Raw genomic sequence first — 24,604 nt, 5'->3', positions numbered from 1 at the left:
ACACATGTGCTGCCTGTAATGATCCAGGAACCCTTATGTGTGGATGCTTGTGAGACAACAGCATACACTTCTCCCAAGCCGGAGAATGCTTTGCATTTAAAGGTGATCACTGGAGATCAATTCTGGCCATAAATTTTTTTTTCTTGCTAGTTTTCGGTGAATTGCATTAAAAACAATTTAGGCAGTGAATAAATACACGCTAAGTTGGAGTCTATTCTAGCATCAAGGCAGGTGAGAGAAAGCACTTACCTCCAGCCAAGGCATAAATGTAGCCATGCCTATACCACACATATTACTGTTAACCACTGCAATTAGCATAAAGCTAAAGCATGTTCTCGCCATCTATGCCACTATAAGGACTTTGTCTCACCAACTGGCGGCTAATGCAGTGACAAATGGCACCTCAGGCTGTTTCTTTCTTTTTTAGCACAGCCAGCTGCCGCTTTAGCAGGCGAAAAAGAACAGAAAAGGACAGTGCACTGTTGCGAGCTAGCCTTTACTCGCATCTTGCTTCTCCCCCTCCTCGTCTTTGAGGGTTTCCTGTTGTGTGGCGTCGTCCACCGGTTGACACTCGTCGTCTGCAAGCTGCCGACAAAAATAGCCAGAAATGGTCTGCTTACACCTCACACGGTGAAAGTTTCTTCACCCAGCATGCTCGCCTAGTGCAAGCAATGTGTTTGGGCACTCAGACTGAGCTAGTAACAGTGGACACTTGAATGATAAAGCGGCCAGATCTCACTGCAATTATAAGGGGTTATAAGTCGTAGCCACTTCTTACTGCACCTACTACCAGCTGCTCTACAGCCCATAGGCCACATGTGATAATAATAATAGTATATTTGTTATAGTGAATACATTTTTACTTGCCATTTCTGTTTTCTATATGTGCACGGTGCTTTAACGCATGGCTTTAAAGCTCTAAAGGTGGCCCAGGGATGAGTTTCAGCTTGCTAACCTCAAGATGATTGGGTCAGAAGTCATTTGACACCGTGTTGATTTTCATAACAGCTCCAATTAAGCAAACACGTCCTGATGCGTACGCTGTTGATCACCCAGAATGCATCAAGCCCCTGCAGTTTTATTCAGGATTTGTGATTTGTGAGGTGCTTGTTGGCAGTGTCCCCAACAAAATGTGGCAATAAAAGCTGCGGCAGCTGACATGCTGAAAAATTGGCATTTCTACAGTTGTTCGGCCAGTAAGCCTTGCACAAGAGGTTCGCATAAAAGCACTAAAACTAGAAAGTCCAGACAACATGACGAGCTTTTCGACACCTCGTGTGTGTATTACAAGTGAACCATACTGTACCAGCTGCAACAAGCTCACTATCAACAGGTGTAGCAGACTGTCTTAAACGACGCTATGGGACGTGAAAAAATATTGTAGTTAATAACTAAGCATGGCCGTCTCACTATTCCAATGGCCAGAAGATCGCAAGAGTGGAAAAATGGGAGTGAAATAAAAATCGGGTGCAGGCAGATCATTCTCAACAGAGATCTAAGACAAAGCATGCAAAAATCATGTCGCATGAACATTACGATCCAAAATACAGCTCCTAGCATAGTGTAATCGTGCCAAGACTATTGCAGAATAGCTCAGCTTTGAGCTGGTGGGAGGCCAGCAAATGCAGCCGAAGTTTAGCGAAGCTTGTTTCAAACACTGCTTTCTTTCCTGCTCACAGGTTCACACCAACTAGTGATGGTACAACGGAATAAACTGTCATTTGCCCATCGTTTTTACCAACACTGCTGTAGTCGTGTTCCTCAATCACTATGCAATGCGTCACTTCATCATTTGCTTATCATTCGTTGCCCTAGAGCCAAGGCTCTGTTCCTTGAAATACAAAGCATCACCTTCATACATACCTTTCTGAGGTGACTAACTGACCCTATCTTTTTACACCTTCCCGCTCGGTGCTTATTCACCTATTAAGATAAAAGTGCCGCCATTTCTCACTGGCCTGGGTTGCAGAATGCCTCCACAGTTTCCGGTTTTGGCGGGAAGAGAAACAAAGCACGCAAAACAGAAACAGATGCAGCACCATTCTTAAAAGCTGGTAACTTGTACACAAAGGCGCAATTCTCCAAGTCGGCCCTTTTTTTAACCTATCTTCCAAACTGCCATGCAATAAAATGCATCACGGGTCACAACTTTTAGCAGTTACTATTATGATTCCTTCACAACTGCTTGCAGTTCCAAAAATAAGTGCCTAAGCCCCATTCGCTGACACCGCCCTAAACCGGTAGAAAGCAACTAACTTTTAATGGGCACTAAGCCGCCAAATGGGATCCTTTGGTGCTGCTGAAACAAAACCACAAATGCTAGCCACCACCTGGTGACCGCTATTTAAAAGTGTTACCACTTACGGTCACCGCAACAAGACAGAGAAACAAACAAACGAAAGACAGAGAGTACACTCACGTCAAGCGGCCTCTTGGCCTCCGGCAAGTCACCAGACCCTTGAGACGTCCTGAGCTTCCGTTTTCCTTGCAGCCTCTGACGCTTTTCCACTTCTCTGTCGGCCCAAAGACTGAAAGCAATGAAATGTTGCGCAGACATTTCCTCACCCAGTTCTTGGCACCGAACAGCACCCTTTTTTTTCCCTATAACAAGTCCGTGCTTTGAGGTTTGCTTGTCGAGAAAGCCAAACCCCACTGTTTCACTGCCAGCGCATTACCAAAGAGCCTGCCCAGCACGGCAATTTACAGCTTGCCACACATGCTGGAATCACCACTTTGAACCTATAGGTCGTATTTCACTGGCGTGGAACACATGCGAGCAACCATGTGTATGCATCGTCGCTGGCTACGTCAAGCTCCTCAAGATGGCAGTACTTGTCCGTGCTGGCACCCGAAAAAGGACAACACATGAAAATTCGATGTTCCAACTGTTTGATGTTCCAACAACGAATGCAAAGTAATGCCTCGATGGCAAATACTGTTCGTGCAGCACCCTACGATCTACCTTTTGCCAGACACAGTTGAAATCGTCGCACAACTAGGTAGAGCGGCAAAAAATTCAAAGCCTACATACGCGTGCAACTGCATTACAAGGAGAGCACCACCACATAATGTAAGTGCGATAATTAATATATCTTTTGACACCACTGCCGAGAATCGGGTTGAAACTGGGTGGACGGCGCACGCCGGTGTTTTTTTTTCTGCAAGGTGCGGGCACAGTGGCACAAGCCGCGAAATGTCTGTGCCCCTTTGGCAACAGACATGGCCGTTTCCAGAGTTTCCAGGTGAAGAAATCACCTGCTAAACTTTTCAGTGAATACCATCTATACTGCACGCACTAACACGCTTTTGCACTCATAGGGCGCGAAGAAATGCCCCTGACTGCGCCTGGAATCACAAAAAGCAACAAAACCTGTGCTTCTGTGGCTCATTTGCAAACACGCCGCTTGTTAAGACTGTGCATGTGAGTGCCCAGCAGGTACTACTGTCATCTCACCTACATTTTTTTGCAAAATCAAGAAAGGCAATTATACTCAACAGTGCTGCATTTCTTCCTGAAGAAAAGTGAACTACACCAGTCTCACAACATGCAACTTCATGGGAATCCTTCTACCAGCCCCCATACAATTAGATGGGGGTGTGTGTGAATTAAAGGCCAACAGGACTCCAAATTTCAACCCCTTAAAAAACCCTATTTCCATACAGTCTGCCTAAAAATACTGTGATATACAAAATACGACAGCTAAAATACGCGCATGCACGACATGAATGACCAGCAAAATGCAGCGATTTTGAAACCTAAATTGATAAGAGCGCGGCCATCACAGGCAGCCTGAGGTGATGTTGCAGTTGGCGAATGCGTGGCCAAGGTGGTCAGCTGGTCGGAGAAAACCTGCGCGCAACGGCTTCGCATGCGCGGCAGTACTCAGAGAAGCGCTCAACCGGTTCACTTGGCCAGCCGGAGGACGAAGCATCCGGCCGGCCGGAATCTCACTTCCGCTTCACGGCTGTTTGCGTGACCCACCGGCAGGTGCAGCGTCGTCCGCAACGGAGCTATTTTGAACGCTTATAACTGATTAACAATGCATTTCACGGGGCTGCTGGTGATGTCAGAGTTGGTTTGGTGGTACGTACGGTACGTTCGAAGCAGATGAGGCCAAGGTGGAATTTGAGTGCAGATGGCCTTCAACCCTACTGACCTGGTCTTGGCCCTGGTCTTGGGCCCCCAGCAGGGCTCCGGGTTCACCTGGTACCTCAGCAGCTGCTGCTCTCGCGACGATGGGTTGGCCCCCGGGTGGATGGCAAAGCTCACCGGGGAACTGAAAAGGGGGAGCAGGTCGCAACACCATCCTCAAGTCACCACCACGTCCCCTATGTTCCCCGCATGTTCTCACCCTTTGTACTATGAACGTCTTTGCGCTAAGACGCAGCAAAAGCAAAGCCAGTGCCCGTTTCTGTGCGTGTCAATGGTCAGAGGCGTCTCAAGTGAGTCTGTGTCACCAATAAAATGGTCATGAAATAAACATCTTCGAAACTTGAAATGGACACAACTGATCATATGTTCAAACCAGGCCACTCCACAGCAGGGGCAGAGAACGCCCCCAACCACTGTGGCTGGAACCATCCCCCAGTGAGATGAAGGCTCAGCAGCCCACTTGAATCCCCAGACCAAACCTTCTTCAAACGTAGTTTAACAGTCTCCCAATATATCGTTTTCACTGGCACTCCTTATGTAATTTTTCAATGTCCACTGTTAACACCTCCTGTGGTTTGTTTGTTCCCCACAACACCGTGGTGGTGTTATCTAAGAAAAGTCCTGGACAGGGGAAGTGTCCTTGGGAAGCCAAGGGCTAGTGGGTTGCCAGAACAGAAGGACATACCACACAACATGATGTAAACTGGGCGTCAGCTACAGAACACGCCAACACAACACCAGATGTCAAGCGAATGTTCACAGGGTGAAGAGCATACAAGCGCGAAAATTCCAGCAAGAATATAATAGTAGCCACACATGGGTTGCAACACCCAAAGATCACACAAACAGCACACTTGACAAGCCATGCCTGCTCTGCCTAGTAAACCTTGCCTCTCAGAAAGGTGGCTGGAAGGTGCAGAGTAGCGCCTTCTGCTTTCCTCAAGCTCACAAGATGTCATGCAATGGATGGACACAGTATCATGGGCCACTTGTAACCAAACGCACGCAATGGTTTTCATTCAATTCAAGGTAAGTGTAGTGTACCCTGTGCTGCACAGTGAGGGCAAAAAAATACTATTATATATATACAGTCAAATCTCGGTACAACGAACACCACATTAACGAACTTTTCAGATTAACGAGCATTTAAGAAATCTCACGCTGACTGCTTATAGTTTTAATGTAAAATTATTTCACTACTACGTACTTCAGAATAGCGAACTTTTCAAAGTAACGATCCTTTTATTTAGTTCCGTGCCATGTTAACAACGCCTCAGTACAACGAACTCACATTTTCAAGGCCGGAGATTCTTAGATTTCCGTTAAACAATCGCGGCAACCGGAGCCGTATGCTAGCAGACGAAACGGCAAAGTGCAGCGCAGAAGAGGACGTTTTGAAACTTGCTCCGCGGAATGCGCGAGCCGATGCGAGAGAGAGAGAAAATAAGGTGAGGAGAAGGAAAAAAACTGAAGCATGGCTGGCCTCCTCCGTCCAGAAAGCCGCGGCCGTCCTATGGGCCTCGTGCGCTTGTATGGTGGCGCCACTGATGCGCTGTGTTCAGCGCCATCTTGCGGGCAACGGAGGCATAATTTCTGAAGTCCGTGAGCAAACGACGTCCGGAGGATAGTATTCCGCGCAGTACGATTATTAGACGAGAAAGAAGGAATGACCGCTATTCTGTTGTCATGCGATACGAACAGCCAAACGGTACTTTATTAAATAGAATATGGTATATGGTTCACAAAGGCGACAGGAAATCGATGCATCACATAAAAACAGTTTTCAACAAGCGCGGTTTTGTCTCCGCGCAGCGCGTGATCACGCTGTCATTTCGCAACGGCTTCCACTGAACACCGAGCAGCGCCGCCCAAATAAAAGATAAAAATAAAAAGACGGAAGCCCGCGATGTTAACAAGAGAACGAGAGGAGCGCAGGAGTGTGCGTCTGTGTGTGCATCGCCTCCCGGAAGCGATAATGTATGTGTGAGGGAGGGTGTGATCGCTGGCTCCACCAGTGGAAAATTTTTTGTGGGGCCCCCGGCCCCCGAAGAGCATGAAATAACGGCTTAACGTCCCAACGACGCCAGCAACGCCTTCGTTGCTGTGGTCGCTTTGGTGGATTTGATTTATTTAGCCATAGATCAGAACGGCTGGGTTAGAACTGCTGGCATAACCAAGCAGTTGGCGGAAAGCTTATTGTGAGGAGAAGACCGACTACGCGACTTCATGGTGCTTGCAGAAGCGAATTTCTCCCGTGTGTACACTCCCCTGTGCCTTGTACATGTCAGGAAGTGATTTGATGTGTTGAGTGCGTGAAATCGCGGCGAAAGGTCTGTGTGTATACATTGCGACACCAAGGATAAGCGCGGCTTCAAGAGCCCGAAGATTCAGGTTTGTAGAGGCAGGTATTTGAAAATGCCAACTGCTTGAGTAAACTCTACCTCAAACTGTTGAAACTACGATGAGTTCGTTGGATGGGCTCATAAAAATATCGCAACGCTTTTTGAAGTGCTTTCATAGGTTTATATATGCGTACTTAATATGCGAATAATTTTGGACATAGATGCGCGAGACGAGGCTTTTATGAAAGCCTCTGAACGTTTATTTACCTTGTTTATCGCTCGACATAGACACGGGCACTGATATGGTAGATCGCACAACAGGAGCTTTAATTGTGCACGAATGATTCCTCTCGCATTCGGAGTGACCTTGATAAAATAAGACCATTTTGAATAATGGAGATTGTTTCAAAGCTGACAGAGTTGTACGTGATGTTTGTGTGACTACGCTGCAAGTTATCTTTGTCAGCAAAAATATTTTGCGCAACAAGCCCCACTTGAACTCGTTTTTCAAACGCAAACTACAAGTTGTACATGTTTGAGATTTTTTAGAGTCCTTTCAATAAAAGTGTAGATGCGAGTCTCCGAATTGTGGCTGGTGTGTGTCCATCTGTTTACGGTTGTGTCGCACTGTAGCGTGAATATTTACGTTTCTGTTTTCATTTTAAAGCTTCATATTTTGCTGGTATGACTACCTACAATTCAAGCATGCATATCCGTGGGTTGTTCCATGTATTTTCTGATGCGTGCACAGATGCGTGCACACCTAAGGCTATTTGAGGCGCTACAAAAATATGCACTGGATACACGGCATTTTTTTTTTGCAACGGTCTTACGCCAAGTAGCCTGCACATACGCAAATGCATTTATTGATCTGTTCTTTTTATTTCTTTTCGGGTACTATGTGCTTTGGGAACGTCGGCGTCGCAGGCAGCTGATCCGTGTACTGTCGTCTGCTTGTATTGGAGAAGGGGCGCTTTCTAAATTATTTCGGCGTGTATTCTCGCGCAACTCGTCAGCGTAATATTTCTGTTATTATAGCAATTGTGAATTTTAAAAAAAACGTGGTAATTGTTGTATACTTATTTTACGGTTGTTGTTTAAATTAAGCCGCGTAGCCAACTGCTGTATATGTTTATTTTGTTCTTAAGAAAAAATTCCGCCGCCGCTCCCAGGTGGCGCCACATGTTTATTTGAAACTGCAGTGCACGAGGCCCATACCTCGAGTTTTTCTACTTTCCGCCGCTGCTCGGGTTGCTTGCTGGATCTTCGCAGACATCAGCGGAGCTGACCACAGAGGACAATCTTCGGACATTGAGCGTTCAGGATGAAGAAGGCAGCGAGGACGACATAAACGACGATGCCTCTGAGGGTGCCGCGGCAGTACTCGAAGACTGCGACGAGCACGTGACGACTGCGGGTGTGCTGGACAGCGTACTAAAATCGCACATTTCCGGGGAAAACCACGCGGCCACGTAGTCAGTCCACAGGAATATGGAAGAGTTGGAGTCCTTCGTGCAGGGAAGCTTGTGCTGCACGCACCAGAAGAAAATTGCCGACTACTTCAAATAAACGTGCCTTGTTTCATGCTCACTTGTGCATTTTTTCTGAAAAATGACTTCAAGGATGCAGAGCTGTAGAGGTAGGTCGGTTTAGGCATTGAAATGTTATTTGTTGTCTTAAATTTTGTGATTTTCGCTACAACGACCTTTCAGAATAACGAGCAATTTTCCGCGGTCCCCTGAAGTTCGTTATATCGAGATTTCACTGTATATTATATATATATATATATATATATATATATATATATATATATATATATATATATATTATCGCACCAGACCGGTATTCTGGAGGTCGTGGTTTCGGATCCCACCTGGCGGGCATTTTTTCTCCACTTTCTTTCTTTCTTTCCAAATTCTTTATCTGTTTCATTGACCTACCACGTCCTCCCCTTTGCTTTCCGAGGTTTTCCTGACTGCCAACTCTTATTTCTGTCTTTAAAAAAAAAAAAAATATATATATATATATATATATATATATATATATATTGAGCACACACATACACACACACACAGATATATATATATATATATATATATTTATATATATATATAACTTTCTTTCTAATGCGGCAAATAGCCACATCACTATGTGCCTTTTACCACCACTTGCGAGAAGACAGCTTGTCGTGCAAGTGGTTTTGTTCTCGCTGGCACTCTTCATGTACGTTTTTGATGTCCGTTGTTCACATCCCCCGTGGTTCGTTCTTTTTCCACCATCCCCGCATCTTTTACTTAGCACTTAACCCTGATTAACAGGCAGATTTAGGCTTGACTCTGATGATAGAAGTCAAAGCAGGGGGAAAGTTAGGGCCTGTGTACCAATAAACCCCTTCTAAATCCATACTCAGCAACCGATACACTTTATCCACCTCAAATAACCTTGACGTGCAAAGGTAATGTGCAACATTGAAGGTTAAAAAATGTATCTGCAGTCATGACAATCAACGTGACCAAGAGGCTTGGCGAAGAGTCGTTACCTGGGTTCTGTCTTCATGATGCCTTCCCCAGGAGAGCCAGGCTCTAGGGGCTTCTTGGATGGGTTCTGCAGCTTCTACAACATTCAAAAAGAGAAGGCCACACTTGAGACATTTCACGATTTCACTGACGCAGAACTCAAATGCATGACATTTTTATGATTCGCAATACCAGAAAGCACAGAAGCTGCTCCCCTCTGTGCAGCAATGAACAAGCTGTGCACGGTACCGAACCAACCACCGAGGCTAATGACAATGCGTGGCTTGTACTACTACACAGCACTAGTAAAAGCATATTTTCACTTGCTAGCCAATATTCATAATATTTCACTTGCTAGCCAGCCAAGAAAAAGAACAGCTACCAATCTCCCAAACCTAGTAGTCTACAAGAACAAAAGCCACATGTGTTACTTGTACACAGAGTGTTGAACCGAGAAAAAAAAATGGTTCTGTTCAGTTTTGGTGCAACTATATAAATCCGCGAATCAGTGTCCAAGTGCTGAACCAGTTTGTGAACCGGTTCAGCAAATGAAACAGATAATGAAGAGCAACCAGCAAATGAACTACTGAGGTTCAACGTGCAATGCCGAGGCAGGGTCAAACTTTGGCACCTTCGATACGTAGCTGCTGCTCTTGCCCACCACGAGAGAGTCTCCTGCTTTCCTTTGAACATTAACAATATACATGAGAGCTCCCACATAAGCCCACACACATGCAAAAAGAAGCATGCATGCATTCACACACACAGACAAGCAGCATGGTGTTCACTGTACCAACTTGAGCAGCTTTTCCGGCAAAATGATGGAGAAGTAACTCACATTGTATTGTGGCATTGATTAGACACTATGCACTGCTGCAGGCATGGCCTTTTCTCTTGTGTCTCTCCTAGTGCATACCCTTTCCAGGTGTATGAACATATTTAGAAAGAATTTTGAAATGGAACAACAACTTTCCAACTGTGGGCCCTAGCCAATGCACAATGCAGCTAAATTGCAGCCTGGTAACCCCTGCACACCCATAGTGAGATTAGCAATGCCTGGGAATGGGTGTGCAGAGCCAGTGTTTTATATTGCTTGAAGTCTGCAGAGAGTGTTACAGATCTCTTTAGCAGCCTTGCACTCTGCATACGCAACCAGAGGCCCCACACATTCACAACATTGGGGCGGCGCAACCTTTTTTCCGTTTCGCGGCTGAGAGTAGAGAGTTTCTATTCTTGTGAAAGATGTCAAACAACATTGACCCCGCATGGTTGAACCATTTTCCTCGTGAACCGGTAACCGTTATTTCTTTTTTTCCGGTTCGGTTCCGGTTCTGGTTTGGCATACTAAAGAATCACGGTTCGTGTCCACTTCTGGAGAAATTAGATATGTACCACTTCAGTTTCAGTTTTCAGTTTGGTTTGACACCCTGTTTGTACACCACTTCAGATGCGCCAGAGAGAAGTTGTCTCAAGACTTGCTCACCCACGTGCGGATGATGTCCCAGATGAACTCCATCGGAGCATCCGTCTTCACGGAGTTTTTACACGCGTGCGAAAACGACACCTGGTGGCCAGCATTCAGCAGGGCAGACCTGCATTAGCGCAACAGCTGCCGTTAACCATAAAACTGGTCCTGATTTACACACAGGGCAGACAAGAAAGATACAAAACATCAGGGTCTTGGTTCTGAGAAAAATGGTTATGCAGGAAGCCTAACACGATATACCTGAACTGAAGCATGCTTGGCGTTGAGGCGCGAACAGTTGATGCCAGCTTGTCCAGCATGAAGTACAGGGGAACCTCCAACTCCTGTGAGAAATAGCGAAACAGATGACACGTAACAGTTAGCAAGTGCAGTCGCCAGAGCCATTGTGAAAATTCTTCCCCTCTCTCTCTCTTTACATTGCACCTTATGCATTTACATTTTCAGCACAAAATGCTCAAGTGATAGTCTGGACAATATTCTGTACTAACCACCTCGACATGCAACATGAAAGGGTTCATTACAAAAAAAATTCAGCAGAAATTCAGAGAATTATCTACTAATGCGTAGCATTCTTATGCCGCTTGTCTTGAGTGTCAGTTCTTCACAGCCATATTTTTCGGTTTTTCTAAATCCTGTATGACCAATTATCTCCATTTACGCTACTATAACAAATAGAGGTGAAACTTTCATAAAATGTGCATTATTGTGGAAATGCAGGGCATCCGTAATTTCTTCTTTTCTTTTTTGTGCTTCAAAATTTTGTTCAACCATTTATCTCCATTTACGCTAATATAATGATCACAGGTGGAATCGTTAACTCTTGAATGCTATCTTGAATGATCGTCTGTGCTTGAAGAACAAATACTGTCCATGGATAACCCTTTCCCCGCCAAGCTGCCCAAAGAGGCTCAGGTTTTAATTGCCTATGCCTGAAAAGGCTACACCCTCACACCGGACGTCATGGCCAAATGGTGGCATAGAAGCACCACGGCATCGGCTTCCCAAACGTCAGCTGCACCAGTCACCGCAGTCACCTGCACATTCTGCAGAACTGATTCCTCTTGTGGGAATGCGAAGGCCTCGCGGATGTATCGAAAACACACCTTTCGGCAGGTGTCAGAGCTCCCCGCTCACCTCGGCCAGCATGTGCAGGATGCCCAGCATACGCTTGGAGGTGCCGTACAGCTCAGGGTTCTCGGAGACACGCTGGATGAGGCGCCCCACAAAGTCCACGTTGTGCAGGGGGTCGATCCACATGGGACCACCAATCTGGAAGGCAAGCGGGAAGAACCACCTTCACAATGTACAGTACGCAATTTTAATGCCTAAGCTTCCCCCCAGAAATATGTGCGCCCATAATGCATGACACAACGTGCTCTGTCGGTACACATGGGCCGGTATTTAATAGCAGGCCGTGGGGAATGCAAGGCAACCATTTGTAGAGGTCCGTGCACGGAGATGAGCCCCTCGAAAGCATTCTCACTTTTTATAGGACTATTCCCACTCAAGGGTTTCTACAATTTTATTTGTTTTGACTGTAGTAGAGGTGTCGTTTCACAAAAACCCAGCAGTGTTGCCATTTTCAGTTCCAGGCCTAAAAGTTGACATAAGGAGAGCAGAGTGAACAAGAAGGGTGGAGGGAGTGGGGAGAGGAGTACATTCAGTCTGTAAACACAAATTGGTCACACACAGCGGGAATTTCACTGCTAGCACAGAGACACCGCCACACCAAACGGAATGATCGCCCGTAAATGCTGTCTTCCGGGAACAAGGCTACAAAAGAGCTTCCAGAGTTAGCTCAAAGGGGCTGGCAGAAAATTTGGAACTGGGGAGGCATTCCTGGGGCCACAAGGCCACAAAAATCAGAAAATCAACATAACCTCTTTTCTCCAAGTAATTTGTTCTGTCAACCCTGGGAGTTACTTATTCAATAAGTTGGCCTTGCCGCTAAAAGCAAACGCTCTTCCAATTTCTCCTACGCAGCACACATTTCTATTTTAGCTTTACAACGAGACATGCATTTCTGTGTCAGCTTTCCCGCATAGAAAAGATTTTTTTAAGCCGCCTTTTCACACAATGCTGATGCCACGCAAAGTGGACAGCACGCATGAAGCAGGCATGAAACAGGCATGAAACAGGCAATAATGAAGCCTACATAGTACACGATTCTGGCTGCACCCGCATTCCCTTTCTGATCATTGTTTTCTTTCTTTCTTTTTTTTTTTTTTTTTTTCAGTGCAGTAAATTGTTACTCAAAGCAATCACCCTTTGTCAGCCTTTCCAGCATATGTCAAACCAGAGTCAAGCAGCTTGCACATCACGAACCAAATGAATTGAACCATCGAGTTGCCAGAGGACATTTTAACATGGACACTGAAGACGAAACCAAGGTTCGTGCAAATAGGTATAGACAGAAAACGAATATACCAGTCTCTGGGGCAGTACTTTTAACCTTCTGGCTGCCAACCCCGAGCTGCACTCGCCACACGTGTTTGTACCAATATCACCAACGATGAGCCACACTCGTCTGGCCCGATTTTTCGCTCCTTCCGCCACCAAAGACATAACACTTTGCTTTGCTTTGCTTGCAATGGACCTCTCCCTGTATGTAAACACCGTGATGTCACGAAGCGCACGTGCGCGACGGGTGGCGCCTGCTGGCGGCCGCGAAATGCGGCGTCGGTTGGCAGAACGCCCCTGCGCCGACGGCCCGGCCTGGCCGTGCGGCGCCAGAAAGGAGCGCTGTGCCGTTGGTTCGGCACATCGCTGGCCGCCTACATTGCAGGTGGGGGGTCTAGCTATCCTAGCTGTGGTCGTCGCACCTCCACGTAACTCTCTGCACCTACAGCCTCCGCAACGCTTTCGTGTACCGTACGGTCAATTGACGAGTGACGCTTCCGGATAATCAGTGCGCGACAGAACAGCCTAAACGAGTCATTCTGAAGGGTGGTGCTGTTGTTACGCGTTCCAAGAATGTGTTTTTAGGATGCTTTGTGTCCGGACGCATACCAAGGAAAGCTCATTCATGGTTGCTTTCGAGGTCGCGCGGTGCCTCAGGCAGCGTATACGCTCCCTGTTCTTGGTCTCTTTGCGTCACCCGGAGGCAGTGGCGTACGCACGATTTCATGTCGAGGGGAAAAAGCAAAGGTAAGTCATGAAAGGATTAGAATGTAAAATAAGCAGCAATGGAACAAAAATATAAAGAGCAAAAGCCAAAAACTGTTCCAATAAAAATATCACGATTATGCCGTGCTCTAAGCAAGTGACCGATTATTTTGTTACCTTTTCCCCAGTAAAATCACGAAACGTTTCATCGTCATTGTAAGAGTAACGTAGCAGCCACACATGGTGAGTGCGTTATAGCTTGCGACAGTGGCACTGAAATAATTATCCGTAGGCATTATTTCTTGATAGTTAAAGTTCGTGTCCTTGCACGCCCGCTGCATACGCCAGCGGCGGGAGGCCGCAACAGAAGAATACATTCCCTGAGTTCGTTCGCTTAGGGCAAACAGATTTTTCGAGTTTTTTCAAGACGCGTGAGCGGCCCATCTCGCGGCGCAGGCACGATGATACATGTGAGCACGGAAAGCACCTCTGTTTGGCCCCATCCTCAAGAAATAATATAATTGATCAAAGTAAAAATTTATTGCACTTGCAAGCAATAAATTTCGTTCGTCTTGAACAGATCCCCCCATACGATCAAACTTGTCGTGGTCGATCTGGCGCCGGCAGGCGGCTGTCGCAGATCGCTCGACGAAACATTTATTTGGCGTCGCCAACAGGTTACGCATTCATTGTCGTTTTAATACAGTACTCTGCCTGGTCAAAACACGGTAATATTTCGCAGCAAGAAAATCCCCCCCTCCCCTCCCTTGCATTTCACTAGACAAATTTCTGCTGGTGCTGCGTGATAGCAGATGGTTGAACAACAACATCGTTTTATGGCACTAATCAGCGTGGACTGCCAGTATGGGCGGTATGATTGTGCTTTGAAGAACAGCAGAAGTTCGAGAATGGGAAATGTCATGAGTAAGAGCAGACAATGTTGCTGCTTTGGCTGCTGCAGCCTCTTCGGCGCATTGCGCGCATCCAAAATACCTGCCGAATTTACCTTTTTGGTGACGTGGAAGTGTCTAATGCCCCTGATTTTGCTCGCACGATTTGCGTAGCCGAGAGCACAGCAGCCCACCGGCATCAGAAAAGCCAACACATAAACAGAAACTCCACTTTGCGCGCGTCCAATGCAGCCTCACTGCATACGCGCCGCGCGCCGGCCCGAATGTTTTGCCAACCACCCTTCCCGGCCACGCCCAGCACGTGCGCTCGCCGTGACGTCACGGCCGCCGCGTGACGTACCCCGGGAGAGGTCCATTGCCTTGCTTTGCTTGCAATTGCCTTGCTTGCAATTTTCAACCCTAGATGGCGGTAGTTGTCTATGAAAAACTGCATTTCGTGCCTTTCACGTGTGTTTTAAGCGTAGAAACAGTCATTTCATAAGGGCACTTTGCGAGAAGAATGCCGGTGGCAGCAATGCTCAAAAAAAAAAAAAAAAAAAAAGAGGTGCTTCTTGGAGCTGTACAGAAAGGAGCATTAGTGAGGAAATGGAATTTGTGTCCGACAGCGACTCGGACGTTGACTTTGCCCTGGATATTGCTTCAGATGACGACGAGAGTGGACACTGACATGGCATGTATGACATGCATTGAGGGAAAGATGTCCTCAAGAGTAGATTTTTAAAATTTTTTAAAAATTTTAAACAGAAATCAATATTTTCAGAATGAGAATTGCACGGCAAAATTATGACTACTTAAAAGAAATTGGCAATTTTGGTACGTTTTTCAGAAGGTAAATTGGCAGTTAAAGGGTTGAAATAATCTCGTAAATAATCACAAAATGAAGCCATCAGTTGCCCAGCAGAGATGACGCAAACAGCGGCTGACCGGATGTGCCAAGAGTCCCGTGATGAACAACAGAATGAGAACTGCGCACACCAACTCTCAACGAAATATGTAGAATCTTTCTTTACACTTTCATAAGCTACAAACCATTATCAGCAATCACAGCAGTGCTACCAGTGGTCCCCATCAATGGTCCACAGGAGCAAAAGTAGGCCCACACCAAAACCAAAAACATAGGTAACAACGGTGCCCCCGGCACTCACGTGGTGTTTGTGACCGCAGTGGGAGCAGTTGAGCCCCACGGGAGGACCCAGGGCTGGGGTGAACTTGAAGCTGCAGGACAGAAACAAGAAGTGAACTTTCAGAAACTAAGAAACGAGCCGCGCACCTGAGAAAATCTAAGGCCCACCAATGAGCCCTTCAATCCACTCCCACTCGCCAGGTAGAACCAAAAGCTGGAACCGGCTTGGCTACAATGCCCTGAAAGAAGCATTCTGTCTTCTTCTATGACACCAAAAAGTCAGCAACCTGATGTCTTGTTGCTTCACAGGGCGGGGTGGTAAGGCTGCTGTGCTGCTTCCGAAAGGCAGAGCTGAACTACCTGCTGGTATAAATCTTACCGTTGTGCATTCTTCCCTACACGATCAGCAGTACTTGCCATAACGGGAGAAAGGGGGAACAGAGAGAAAAAAAAATATGCATTTTTTTATGAGCATCCGTGCGTACACACACACATAGAGAGGGGTGACACAGAAACGATATAAAAAGATCACACAAGCCGGCAGTCTTAGAACAAACACTCAGTTGACCACAGCAGTTGAGAAGTGCAAAAGAGATGGAATAAACAGGAGACAGTTGGCACTCCATAGGCAACTGGTAAAAAGCGCAAAGGTTCATGGGCACATTGCTTTCTCCTGAGGAGTCCCGCCAGTTGTGGTTCGAGAGCTCTCCTGGCCTCCCATATGCCAGCGGCCTTCACAAACGTGTGTGCTTGTTGTTTATCTGCTTCCATCAGGAAAAAAAAAAATGCAGGCATCAGGAGATCAATAAATAACAACGATTGACCCTACTAGGGGTTTATCTGACAGGTAAGCACTCTGCGACAAACAACAGCACACACACGCACGCGTGAAAGACATTGGCGCATGGGAGGGCAGGAGAGCTTTCGAACCGGAAGTGGCAAGCGCAGACGAAGTACCCGTGAGCCTTTGCGCTTTTTACCGATCGCCCATTTCACTACACTCGATATTGTCAAGGGACATGGCAGACAATGCCCCATGGGGTCATAGCCCACCATCCACGTCCACGAGGGCGACGACGACGACGACGAAAACGTGACAGGTGTGCAGCCTGCACGCGCGCTGGCTTCACTGCTTGTAAATAATGTAAAAAGATTGTTCGCCTTTCTCGCCTACCATGGTTCGCCTCATCTCTGCCCTGTTGCCACGTAACTGATAAATATCTGGAACCGTGAAGTGACTTTATGCTCTTCAGAAGAAGCCAGCTGGGTTCTAATATTTGTTTTATACTTCATGAAGCTTTTAATTCATCTCAACAATTTGATTGATTGATAGTAGGGTTTAACGCGCCGACGCAGCGCAGGCGATGAGGCGCGCCGTAGTGGAGGGCTCCGGATTAATTTTGACCACCTGGGGATCTTTAACGTGCGCCGAAATCTCGTACACACGGGCGTTTTTGCTTTTCGCCTCCATCTGAAAAGCGGCCACCGCGGCCGGGAATCGAACCCGCGACCTCGTGCTCAGCAGCGCAACGCCTTAGCCACTGAGCCACCGCGGCGGGTCATCTCAACAATTTGCTCATGAGCTTCACTGGCCGCATTTTAACGGCAACAGTAACAGTCCCAAGCATCGGTGCACAAGGGCAGGGCCACACAAGCTTTTTTTTTTTTTTTTCCATGGCATGGGGGTGTTCTAAACTTCACACCCTCCCACAGACTCGCACCCCCTTGTCGACCTTCTCCAATGTGCTCCCAGTGTTCCAGCTAGCAGTGGGAAGAAGACAGGGGGAGCATCCGACTTACAAACCGACTGCCAATCCTGTCGTCCCACGTTCGTTCTGTCTTCCACCCACTGCCATCGTCAACCACAAGGAGCCCGCAAGTCACCAGACATGTTATGGCATCACAGAGCTCTACAAATGGCTCAGCAAGGCAATGTCATCGGCCTCACACAAACATGGGCACATGGGCGAAGCTGCACAAGTGCCTGATCTTTACATCAGATACACGCACAGTGATCCCTGCTCACCTGTTCCCTTTCTCTGCACAGCGCCCCAGTGGCTGAAGAGTGAACGTCTCGCAGCCGCTGCACTGGTACACCATGCCGAGCTTGCTGCAAGAGGGACAACGCACACTGAGGCCCCGTGACCAATTCATCATCGCAACACAATTCGGACGGGACTTAGCAGCAGGAGAAGAAAGACGGGACAAGTGCCAAACTTCAACAAAAGGTTTGATAGCCACCTCGCCTGCAACAACAACAACAACAACAAAAAAAAAAACAAAAAAACTAAATTTAACCAAAAAAAGCGTTTACACAGGCACAAAATCTTACAAACCACACTCGTCAAATACACAATCTACACGTCAAGGGATAGGGGTGGTGCGATAAGGCACAAGGTGGCAGTAGGCTTCTAATACTTCCCTCTATCTTTGATCACCATGTCGGAACGGGATTGTGGTGTCATTGAAAGCTGGAACGCACCTGCATTTTGCTACAGCATCGACAACCAGCTTGAAGGGACTCCTTTGTGGTAACGGCATCGTTCTCTCAGCCGAACATGTCTCATTTGGCCAATGCGAGTGCGACCGCACGTGAAGGGAATGTTACAGTTAAATATTCAATTTGCAAGGTATGAAAAGTTTATGAGGTTTAACACCTCAGCTGTCTCTATGAAAATGCTTTGCACCCAAAGCAAGGATGAGATTGCCCACCTACCTTGTGGAGCGCTTGACAATGGCAGGGCCCGTGTACACCCGGACAAACACCCGCACGTAGAAGTCCACGCTCAGGGCCAGAAGGGGGATGGTGTAGCGGCCGTAGCGGTTGGCGTGAGACTCGATGCTCTGCAGCACTATCCGCAGAGCCTGCACGGAAGGCATCGGTGACCTTTGACCCCTCCACGAGGAAGGCACGGGGAAGAAGGGAGAGAAGCGCATCATGCATGCATTGACAACGAATAAAAAGAGGCTAGAACTATGCTGAAAGGCCAAACAAGGTCAACCAGGTGATGCCACAATGCAAATTACAAAGTAGCACAAGTTTGTGTCACATTTTGCACCAGGCAGTTATGCAGACCGCACATGTCGAACACTCAGGTGATGCTGCCAAGGCATTCAAGGCATGCACGTTGGCATTAGCAAAAGCGTGATGAGGGCCAGTTGGTTCGAAACGAGTGAAAAGGGTTTGACGAAGCAAAAAACGTGGACTTGTCAGAGAAATTTGTCTGTCTTACTTGTTCTTTCTCGTGTCCACGTTTTTGCGCCTTTAAACCCTTTTCGCACATTGGCAGTGCACTATCTGCCATCAGAAACTTAGAGCGCCAACAAATCAAGTTCTGACAGGATGCCGACTGAAGTAGAAAGCAGAATGTGAAAGGATAGCATGCGTGACAATTACAGCGCTCCAAACAAAAAGATTGGACGAAAAAATAATCGCAGCTCAACAACTGCACCATTGACGAACCATTTCATGGCAGCACTTCGCTTTGAGCGATACGGCGCCGTATTTGGCCCGGCAGGTTTCGCTGCTGTTTCCGCAGAGAATGGCCATGTCGGTGCATGTCACCAACAGCAGCCCTGCAGGCAGTGACGGCAAAAAAGACAGTAAACCCTTTTGCAGCCTCATTTGCATAAGCAACAATACACAGCTGCAATTTACACAAACGGCCTGCGGCCTACCTTTGTCTTTTACGGCCTGCACGGCTGAATCCAGGAATGGAGCTGGGCTGCCATACGGATCGAGGTCGATGACGTCGAATCGGTCTATCTTGTGCATGTGCATCAGCAGCCTAGACCAAGGAATGGAAAGTTCCCTCATTCAAGTTCAAGTAGACCAAGATAGTCAGCAAAGAGAGCTTAAAAAGTCGAAAGGTTGCTCGACCACCAGCATTCAAATTATGAGAGAATTAGGCGTATACTGCCTCAATAACTAACTAGAACAGAGTTTGTCTCCATCATCATCAACAGCAGCAGCAACAACTTTCTGATGCCTACTGCAGGATCAATCCACTCTTTGCCCCTGAATTTTTACGCCTCATTTTTCATTTGGTATTCCGTCTGCCCTTGCTTGGAATGTAGTTCCTAGGTTTTTTGTTCCTCGCATCACAAGTGGGGTACAATTTCACTTTTTTCTATCAGTTTGATCAACGCTTTCAACGTGGGTCTGTTCCCAAATCCACGACACTCGTTTCTTATGTGCAAGCAGGATTCGCACAGGATTCAGAGACAAAAATTCAAGGATATTCCAGGAATTTCAACACCATACCAAGGCATTTTTTCAAGGGTGCAGGGCAACGCATGTACCAACTTTTTGCTACTGTTCTGCTCACACTCTAAACCTAAATAATGTAAGTTTTAAAAATAAAAAATGACCTCAAGTGGCAATCTCTGATACAACTCCACCATTTGGAAGAGAGGTCTAGCACTACCCACAATAATATTGAAAGGGCCAAGGCATTTTGAAAATTTTCGAGCGCCGCCATTCTCTTAATGCACAGTCTCAAACAGTGAAAAACTTCAATTATTACCTCAGACTCTCATACCACTCCCATAAATATTGGGGTTCAATAAGGGGGGAAATGGCACTCAAAATGCAATCCTCCAATGACGCACATAAGAGCTAAACAATTCTGCAAGAGCTGTCGTATACTCCAGAGCCAGTTTGAAATTAAAAAGCACTTTCTTTTATAGGTGGTATGCAGTAGCGCAGACCACCAATGAAATGTGGATCCTGAAACTGGATTTCCTCTCTACTGCTCAAAGATTTCAAGGGTTTTCAAGAAAAACAAAAAAATCCAGGCCTTCCAAGGCCCTTGAAAATTGAATTTTGAATTTCAAGGGTTTGAAAAAAAAGTGTACGAACGTCCTGAAAGTGTCACTCGAACCAGCCTTCGGATTCTTTTCATGAACCGGCCTTACCTTTTCTTTTTTATAAGGATTAGTAGGACCCAAAGTTTATACCTTGCACGTTAGTACTTAAAGAAGCCACGAAGAGCAAACACAAGTTTGGTTCATTCAAAAGATTGCCTCGTTAGAATCATACTGACACCACTTTTAACGTAAACTTCGCTCAAATAAGCTACATAATTAGAAAAGAAGGGAATGGCCATGCGACCCACTAGCTCATTTCCCGCAACAGAACCTATGATAACATACCAGCCAGCTCTGCGATCGGCGGAGGCCGGCAAAAGCAAACGCGCATTAGGCAGAGCTTATAAGCTTGCCAAAAGAGCTATTTGCGCTTAAATTTAGGGCACATTCTTTTTAAAGCCCTAAGAAGGGTGGGACCAACAGTGGAACTTACGAAAGCACACGTAAACATAGAAGTACCGATGCGTACTGCTGTTGGTACTGTGTGCACTACGCTTGGTTTAGCTGCACAGGACTGCGGGGCTTTGGTGTTGTCTCAGATGACACTGGCCGATTCACGGTGTCTTACATTACCATATCTGTCAGGCGAGTACCATGTTTCACGAAACGATTATTTTCTCCCTGAACAAAAACAAGCCAGGTTCAAATATGGTCAAAACAAACCAGAGGCAGAAAACGGTTTGCCACAGTATGGTGGCGCCATCTAGGTTCCCTAATGGTAAACAAGTCTTCCCAATCGGCTGCACGGTGGTCGGTTCCTGTGATGTCATTGCAGACCACGAAAACGCATGATTTTGTGGGAAAATTAAAGTTTTAACTCAAAGTAATTAATTTCTCAGAGAATAAAGCATCGTTTGCATTCGGACAAGCGCTGGGGGCACTATAAAACATGAAATCTTTCGAATAACACAAACTTGTATTTTGTCTTCAAAGCTCCTATAAGTGTGCATTCACTGTACACCCCTACTGTTTATTGACAGAGGCAACCTACTGTCATCACTTCAGTGTGTAGACAGGTAAATGCTCAAAGTTGGGCCCCTGATACAGAATCTCACTCACGATGCTTCACCGCGGTTCGGAAAAACGATGTGGCCGACGTGGTTGTGGTCGATGTTGACCTTCATGCTCTCAACGGCTTGCAAGGAGTAATCGTTGGCGACAATCTTTTTGACCCCGTCGATCTCGAGCGCATACCGTATCGACCGCAGCCCCGACGCCGCCAGGGCTTCGAGGATGCTAACCTGAAAAGCAAAAAGACAATCCACGTTTGATCCAGTGCAGTGTCAATGCAAGGTAAAGTGCCACCGTCCCCAAAGAAAAATGTTTAGTATTTTGGTCAGAAAGCACAGCATTTCCCTGGTATTTTTGTTCCACAGGTGGGAACTCCAGTAACTGCGATGGCAGCTTGGGTGAGTTTGCAATACTAAACTCGGGTACAAGCTTAAAAACAGCAATGGCTCATGAAGTGTATCACTCTGCTGAAGCAGCAGACTCGTGACAGCAACTTGCAAGTGCGTTTTGAAAGGAGATTGCGCTTAATGCTTGACATTATCTGCTTTTTGTCATGCAGTTTGTTTGTCATCGCTGCAGTAGTTTATAAGCAGATTAAGTACAAAGATCGCAAGAAATCTGCCTAGAATATAGATCTGCAGCAGGCTTTTGTTTTAACTGGTCATGTAGTGTGCATTACAATCACACTTGCTATCACGCATGTGCGTGCATGCACGCATGCACACACATGCGCACATACACCTGCAATGCGGTCTCCGCTGATGGTACAAGAACCGCCAATGAAATAGGAGCTGACAACGTTACAGCCACGTCTCTCCCAAAAGAGCTGTCTGCATCTCAAGCATTTTTTTTTTATTTCATTTCTTCGTTTCATTTCACGTTGAGTGAGGGGCACCACACCTTCAGCATGTGTGGGGTCTGTGGTGATGTGATGTACAAAACTAAACAACCATGAAACGGAGCCCTTAACAGCCTGCCCCTGTAACATTGTCAGGCCTAGTCATTGCTTCGGCCACGGTAGCTAGGCAACGGTTGAAGCCTTCCAAAAAGAATTACATCTTTTTTTTTCTTTTGGTTTTTGGTGGGAGGTGCAAGGGACAATGGCCTTTCATCCCACTCCAAATCGCAATCAAGTCCTAATTACACCGTTCACAACCAGGAACTGCGAAACAAAAATGGCGTACAAAATAAATTAGGATGTGAAATATGATTCCACCCTCATACGGGATGGTATCTGTCTTGTGCTAACGTCGGTTAATCTTGAGGCAGCCGTTGCCGCCGTTCCTCGGTGTGCCGTGTTCGAATTAGGGTTAGCTGGGCTGGGCCGCTTGAGATGAAAAAGCTGGCCAAAAAAGGCCAGCCAGGGCGCTTACGTTCCAAAATTTGGTGTCATCACGTAGCGGATGGTTGGAGACACTCGAATCGATGGTTCTTTCCGAGGTGAGTGTAGAATTATCGCCACAGAAAGCGAGAAAATTCAGAGCCTATGTGGACTGTACCTTTGACATATCATGATATTCTGCAACATCAGCGTTTAAGTCGCCGCTCTCTTCCTCCGCCGCACAAACACCTAACCAAAGAGGAGACAGTAGAATGGCGCCTGCTGCAGACAAACACATATACCCACATCTCAGCCTCCTCCACTCGATGTACCCTGCAGTCCATCCATCAAATCAATGCCCACTATGCGGGTGAGAAAAAGCTACTCTTTACCACGTCACATGGGCCTGTCCTGAAACTAAGATAGTGCCCGTGAATGACAATCCAACGACTGAACAGTGGGAAGCCGTGCTATCCAGGTCGACCCTGGAAGATCAGCGCAGACTGGTTGAGAGGGCCTGGGTGACAGCCAAAGCTACAGGGGCTCTGGAATGAGAGCTCCTCTCACTTGGGAAGACGAAGATCTATTTTTTGCCGCCAATAAAGTTTTTCCTCCTCCTCCTGTCTTGTGCTATTACTAGTGTTACTAGTGCCAGTAATAACACTGGTTAGCTGCAGGATGAAACGCCTTCTTGATGAGACATCAGAAGTAGAATTTTTCTCCCTACCAAAAAATCCTTGTAATGTATTTGAAATTGGTTGAAAGGAGGCAGATGCCTACCACACACACATTTGCATGCAGATGAACACACAAATATATATCCTTTCATTCTTTTTTTTGTTGTTGTTGTTGAAGCTCAACTTATTCTCTTGACAACTCTTGTGCGAAAAACAAGCAAGGTTTTAACTTGCCTGGTAGGCTTCAGGGTCCGTGCACTGTGCGCCTTTTTCCGTAGCCAACTCTTCCCTTCTGACCTTAATGAACTCTTGGATGACTGCAATGCTAATTAAGAAGGAAAAAAAATCAAATACCGTTTTATTAAAATTTCAGTTGGCAGTTTACATTCCACATTTACCTGAAACAAACGAGCTCGCCAAGTTCCTTTACGCTAATCAAAGAGAGGAACTAGAGACGTGTCCCAAGAATGCAAACTCCCCAAGGCGTTGAATCGACAGCGCATTCTTCGCTTTTAACGAAATATCGCTCATAACGAAGCCAGTTTCCCGACCCTAACACATCATTATAACGAGGTTTACTGTATTTAGAATTTAGCAGATACGTCCAAACGAAACTTCCTTTCGTCTCGCTCTCAACAATCGCGCATTGCACGTTTCCCTCTCCCTCTTTTACACTTTCACACTAGGGCAAGAAACGTGATATTTTTTTACAAACATCACCAACAAGGACCTTACCTCATATCCCTGTTAAACTCCTGCACTGGATTGTAAAACACGTCGTGCGAACTTGGAAAAAACACCTCCGCCTTTCCTTCTGTCACGGACGTCTGCGGTACCTTGTCGATTTTGATGACTACGTCCATCGGCGCGTCTGCTTTTGCCTCGCCCATCGCCGGGGACTCCTTAGTGCCGCCGAGTCGAGAGGTTTCACCGTTTCCCGAAGCTGTCGCGCAAGCCATAGTCACGAAACCGGCGCTAGAAACGCGGCTCCATGCTGTAAAACACCAGCCGACGAACTTCCCTAGCGAAAGCACGTTTTTGCTCGTGTTGTGGAGCATTACCGGCATTACGCACCCTCGCGTTTGCTCCG

At 46.6% G+C, this 24,604-nt stretch overlaps 1 protein-coding gene across 1 annotated transcript; it reads right to left on the bottom strand.

The window, feature by feature from the left end:
• Positions 1-479: 479 nt before the first annotated feature.
• On the bottom strand, positions 480-24,604 carry Trm1 (tRNA methyltransferase 1). Its single transcript, XM_077670979.1, has 15 exons — positions 24,250-24,604; positions 23,749-23,839; positions 21,565-21,746; positions 19,315-19,424; positions 19,100-19,212; positions 18,353-18,501; positions 17,663-17,746; positions 15,659-15,728; positions 11,632-11,766; positions 10,738-10,820; positions 10,495-10,603; positions 9,035-9,108; positions 4,158-4,277; positions 2,420-2,528; positions 480-585 (listed from the first exon to the last, which is right to left on the bottom strand). Exons 1-15 carry the CDS (start codon positions 24,579-24,581, stop codon positions 490-492), a joined length of 1,857 nt encoding a protein of 618 aa, XP_077527105.1. The 5' UTR covers positions 24,582-24,604; the 3' UTR covers positions 480-489.

Source organism: Haemaphysalis longicornis, unplaced genomic scaffold (genome assembly GCF_048455015.1).
Source record: "Haemaphysalis longicornis isolate Haplotype H1 unplaced genomic scaffold, Haemaphysalis longicornis Haplotype H1 scaffold_5, whole genome shotgun sequence".
Classification (NCBI taxonomy): domain Eukaryota; kingdom Metazoa; phylum Arthropoda; class Arachnida; order Ixodida; family Ixodidae; genus Haemaphysalis; species Haemaphysalis longicornis.
Note: the sequence above shows the minus strand (reverse complement) of the source record. Positions and strands in the feature narration are given on the sequence as shown.